The sequence below is a fragment of the Epinephelus moara genome, chromosome 20 (genome assembly GCF_006386435.1).
Source record: "Epinephelus moara isolate mb chromosome 20, YSFRI_EMoa_1.0, whole genome shotgun sequence".
NCBI classification, from domain to species: domain Eukaryota; kingdom Metazoa; phylum Chordata; class Actinopteri; order Perciformes; family Serranidae; genus Epinephelus; species Epinephelus moara.
In genome coordinates, this window is record NC_065525.1 from 9,760,230 (window position 1) to 9,765,999 (window position 5,770).

The 5,770-nt window shown below is 40.1% G+C and overlaps 2 protein-coding genes across 5 annotated transcripts in view; one reads left to right on the forward strand and one right to left on the reverse strand.

The window, feature by feature from the left end:
• Positions 1-5,770, reverse strand: part of LOC126408262 (histone H4) — a 583,921-nt gene that overhangs the window by 188,144 nt on the left and 390,007 nt on the right. The window lies entirely within an intron of this gene.
• LOC126408223 (cytochrome P450 2F2-like) overlaps positions 1-5,770 on the forward strand; it is a 33,687-nt gene that overhangs the window by 25,725 nt on the left and 2,192 nt on the right. For all 4 annotated transcript variants that reach the window (XM_050073668.1, XM_050073667.1, XM_050073669.1 and 1 more), the window contains 5 exons: positions 3,476-3,544; positions 3,793-3,897; positions 4,055-4,193; positions 4,804-4,889; positions 5,199-5,300. In XM_050073668.1, the coding sequence (XP_049929625.1) occupies positions 3,476-3,544; positions 3,793-3,897; positions 4,055-4,193; positions 4,804-4,889; positions 5,199-5,300 (501 nt within the window). The remainder of the gene's footprint in view (positions 1-3,475; positions 3,545-3,792; positions 3,898-4,054; positions 4,194-4,803; positions 4,890-5,198; positions 5,301-5,770) is intronic.

A 5,770-nucleotide genomic window follows, 5' to 3' on the forward strand; every position in this document is an offset into this window, starting at 1 on the left:
GAGAAGCGCAAGTTCATTTGCTAGTTAGACGACGAGGGCGCAGGGCGTGAAAATGACAACTGCGCCTGCATCTAAATAGGAATGACACTTGTGACATGGATTATGCACCCTCCGCCGTCTGCTTTAGACCATCTAAATAGGGCCCTTAGTGTCTCTCTTAAAGGGGAGTCTGTCATCAGCTCTGCTCTCTGCTATTTTTTTACATCTTAGCGAATGTGATTAATATTTTCCCCATTAATGATGTATTATTTTGCGTACCCACAACTTATCCAAGCCTCTGTGTGTAACAAGCGCATTGTGAACCTGCCAATGTATTTTACTATCTGACTAATGCGCTCTTATAATAGCAGGACAATACTGCATCAGTTTTATGATGTTTTTGTTTGTCAGTGACACAATTGCTTTTTGCTGACAATAATGATAATAATACACCAATAATGCACCCGAAGACACTTAATTTTAAGACCTACATACGCAGGTGCACAAATGGGCCCAAGTACATTTGCGACCTACACAACATGGGCTCTGGCTATGAAAATGATCACTGAGTCAGTCTGAAACATGCAATGACAGTTGGATTGTGCATTGCTTTGCACCAGGTGTAAAATAGGTTCTAAGGGCTCTACAGTGAGTGTAATCTAAGAGAAATGTAATCCCGCCAGCCCCTTCAGATTGTGCTTCAAAAGTCCAATAAATAACATTAATAAATAATAAACAAATTAGCAACAATATATGCATGGTCGAAGGGGGCAGTGACATTATCCAGGACCCCAGCGGCCGGAAAGTAATAGCTACTCCTGAGCCCCTCAGCACCAATCTGGTACACCCTGCACCTCCATGTGGCCAGTCTTCAGTCTCTCCACAAAGTGGTTACTAAGCACTGCAACATTACTTGAGTATTACCTCACCATTAGTTACCCTTTTTGTGTTCCCGTAAGTAAAGGGAAGCATAATACTGAGTAGTTGATGACCGCTGAATCATTACTTTATCATTACCTGACCAGTAATCATAAGAGCTACAGTATATCGTAGATAACTGGACCTGCATGATGTTTCATCTCTCAACCAAGAGGCTTCTTCATTCTAACTGACTGGTACTGAGTTGCAGGCTTTGTGAACCCTTACAGAGTCCATCTTGTGTGTTGTTAGGGTTAGATGGGACTAGGTGAGAATCGGTGATAAATTGTCTGGGAAGGGATCCCAAGACTGCATTGTAAGTGGGTGATAAATGGTGTGATAGGCCACCTCCTCTGTTTAACGATGGTCATTCCAGTTTGATGTAGATGGCTTCTTTCACGCACCTTTCAAACGATCTTTCTTCTCTGGCCAAAATGTGAACATTGCTGTCCTCAAAGGAGTGTCCTTTCTCCTTTACATGTAAATGGACAGCTGAGTATTGACCTGACGAGCTGGCTCTCCTGTGCTGTGCCATGCACTTGTGGAGTGGTTGTTTTGTCTCCCCAATGTATAAATCTGTGCATTCCTGGCTGCACTGAACTGCATACACTACATTACTCTGCTTATGTCTGGGTGTTTTGTCCTTGGGGTGGACAAGTTTCTGTCTCAGTGTGTTACTGGGTTTGAAGTGCACAGGGATGTGGTGTTCGTTGAAGATCCTTCTGAATTTCTCAGACACTCCTGCGACATAAGGAATGACAATGTTGTTACGTTTTTGTGTCTCTGCCTCTCTGTTCATTCTGGGTCTTTTTGAGGTTTTTGCAAAGGCCCAGTTGGGGGACCTCAACAACTCTGTAAGGGTTCACAAAGCCTGCAACTCAGTACCAGTCAGTTGGAACTGAAGAAGCCTCTTGGATGAGAGGCGAAACATCTTCAAGAAACTCAGGCAAGTCCAGTTACCTACGATATAGCACTTATGATTACCATGACCTTGATGACTGAGAATCTCCACGGACATATCTGACCAGTAGCCACCCTTTTTGTGTCCCCTAAAGTAAAGTATAGCATCAAACAAATTAGTTAATGAGTACAGAATCATTATTTATTTATTACCTTTGTTATCCTTTTTGTCTGTCTTAAGAGGTGCTACAAGCTTGTTGACAAATAACTAATATCCTTCCTCCTTAAATCATGATTGATCCCTCCAGTAATTGCAATTTCAATGTAGCAAATGGGATTAGCTAAATGTAAAGAAAGGCACAGAAGACAGTAGATTTGGTTGGGAGCATGATGTGTGTGGACAACACAGACTACAATACATTTTCTTCAAAAATAAATCAAACAAATACAAAACACACATATAGGCCTTTCAGTTTAAAATGTTTCCAGAATGCAGTCACTTCACTGTGGCTCAAAAGTTCAGTTCATTCAGTTTATCTTACGTTCAGTTCATCCTACCACAGACTTGAGGGAGGCGAATCCAGGTGTTGTGGGACGCTCGCCATCAAAGCAAGATTACAGAATCATCCATAAAGTCGATTAGAACAACCTGACTTATAAAACAGTATAATTAACGTTAAATGACTCACAGCTGTTGTAATGTTCAATCCTTAAACTGTTCATTGCTGTGAATGGCAGCATTGTGGCCTACCGCTTAGCTAGCAACATCTGTTCATTTATCACATAGAAACACAAAGCACTGCTGACAATGCTAACCCCTACGCTAGTGGGAGCTAATTGACACATACATACAAATACACCAGGCTGCTAACCACTAAGCTAGAGCGGGCTGATTAGTAACACATTATACAACCAATACACTACTGACATTTGTAGCCGTTATGATAGCAGGAGCTTTTTAGTCACAAAACATGCAGACACAACTCACCGCTGAATGCAGAGGATTAGGGAGCATAATGTGTTGTGGAATGCTGTGTGTTAGAATGAGTTCAACTCACCAAGCAGCGGGGTTGAAGAAATGAGAACAGGAAGTGACCCGCTCATTAGTTCATCATTAGTTCCCTTAGTAACTAGGCTACTTGCTTTTTTGTACCTTATGGTAAAGTGTTACCCATCTGTTAATTGGCTCAAAACAAAAAAGTATTATGGGTATTATTTGGTCGTAAACAACAAATTAACATTTTGACCTCCTGAGACAGGTTGACATTGACATCCCTGCATTAGATTTGAAAATGCATTGCAATTTTTCTTGAACCTAATACACATCTTAAATTGCCCAGAGCCACGCAAAAATACTGCTATATTGTTATAGAGGTCAAACTTTGCATCTGCATCCTCACTATGGATTTTCCATCCATTCATCTTTTCCACTCATCTTTGTTCAGCTTGACAAACTTCCTCACCTTGCCTTGCTAACATTTAAGTGTTGTTTTCCAACTTGACAAAGCATCTTAGCTTGCAAATTAACTTGTTTAAAAGTAACCTCCAGCAGTTACTTTATGTTGTACCACCTATTTTCCATCACTTCATGCCAGGACACAGAATCTGCACATTTGGATTCAAATACACTAATAATTTATCTGTCTTTCTTTTCTTTTTTTTTCTTTTTTTTTCACAGCTATATGACTCTCTTCCTATGATTCGTAGCCTGCCGCTGCCCTTTATGAAGGCCTTTAAGAATGTTGAGGTACGTTGATTGGACCAAGAGATTTGATTTAAATATTTATAATAAATTATGAGAACAATGTAAATGGTAAGAATATTGAAATGAGGATTATGAAAGAGAGAAAAAAATTATTATGTTACAATGTATTTTAATTGTCTGACCTCACACACATTTACAGTGCCAATCAAATTATATGTATTTTGTCAGTGATAAGGGGAAAAAAAATGAAATGAATACAAACTATGAATGTTGACTTGAATGTTTTTCAGACTTGTCAGAGAATTGCAAAACGATTGTTGAATGAGCACAAGAGTACCAGAGTCCCCGGACAGCCACGAGACTTTGTTGACTGCTACCTGGATGAGATGGATAAGGTGTGTGAAGAGTCAGCTAACTACCAAACGCACATGTTTGTGCACGCATGTGTGGTAGTTATCATGTCCCATGGTGTGTATGTGTTGGGATCAGCAAGGTATAATTGCATTTGATGCTTGTCTGTCTTAAAACAATCATTCTCTTGTTTTTTTTTAGAGAAGTGGTGATAGTTCTTCATTTACAGAACAACAACTGTCTATGTACGCTCTCGATATTCACTTTGCTGGGACTGACACTACCTCCAACACCCTGCTCACTGGTTTCCTCTACCTTATGACCTACCCACACGTACAAGGTATGCCTGCATGTGTTAATTATTGTTTCTGCGTTCGGCTCTATAGTTCTATCATTGTATTTCTGTCTAAAATATGTCTCATCCATCAATTTTTTTATGCACAGGAATTCTTTTCATAAAAGTCACAAAAGCATGCCTCAAGGAACACATCTAAAAATATATGTTATGGGAAAAGGCCTACTAGTCCCAAGACATAAGTCATAGTCAAGTTTTTTTCTCTCTCTCTCTCTCTCTAAAGAAACCATCTTTTGTCAATTGTAAATATTACAGGCAAAAGCCTGACCGATGAATCAGTCATCGGAGATGTTATATCGGTATGGCTGTATATATGTATATATCAGCTGGTAAATGACAAGAGTGCAGAAATACCAAATATATGTTTTCAAACAACAATCAACTTTTTCTTTGCTGCAGCTGCTGATTCGGATTGATTTCTCAGGACTTTATATGTTATGTATTGTCATTAATTTTACCTTTACTTAAGTTTTTTCCAATCTTATGTATTGTTTTTTGTTACATTTCAAAACACTCTCTGTAACAGAAATAAATTGAAATGTAGCAAAGAACAATAATAATAATATTATTATTACATCTCTGCTGTACCTCTCAGAGCGTTGTCAGCAGGAGATAGACAAGGTGTTGGAGGGGAAGGATCGAGCCAGTTTTGATGACAGACACAACATGCCCTACATGCAGGTACATCATCAGACAGATTTCTCATAATATTTAAATTATTATTTTAAGCTCACATTAAAATCAAACAATAAATCTTGTGAGAGAACATCTTTATGTTGGGAACTTGGAGTGGATCAATTGTAATAACTTCTTTTGAACAACATTTATTATTACGATCTTATTTTGCCTGGTTGTTAACATATTGCTTGTGGGTGCCCATATTGCAAGTTTATTGGTCTGCTCTTTCTGGCTGAGCCTCTGAGAGCCTGCATTGTTTTCATAGTCCAAGTCAGATGAAGCACAAGAACATGTTAAAATCTCTCCATCCAGGCTGTGACCCATGAAGTGCAGAGGGTAGCCAACACTGTTCCACTCAACGTCTTCCACTGTACGACTAAAGACACAGAACTCATGGGATATTACATTCCTAAGGTGAGAAGCAAAGATTTTCAAACAGGTTACCATACTGTTTGTACCATACAGAAATAATGGTAGCTAGGCTGACCAAACGTCCTCTTTTGTCCGGAAATGTCCACTTTTCACGTCCCGTCCGGGGCGTCCAGGGTTTTTTTTTTATAAACTCATGACAGTGTCCGGTTTTCCGTGTGTTTGTGTGTTAGAGTGCGGCACGGGCCGCATATTTCTGTCCAAACCCGAACCGAGCCCGACATTATTTGTGTCACACAGTTGTTACGGTTACAGGCTATTTAACAGGCCGGGCGTGTGCCGTGGGTGCTCCGCGAGAGGGAGACCTCCGTGTTTGAGACGGGAGCGGGAGGCGGGAGGTCCGACGCTTCCAGCGAGAGGAGAGGGAGAAATAAAACAAAACAAGATAAAATAGGAAAAACCTGTCTCCCTCTTTTATTTTATTTTCAGCGTTTAATCAAGGTGGAGGCGGGCGG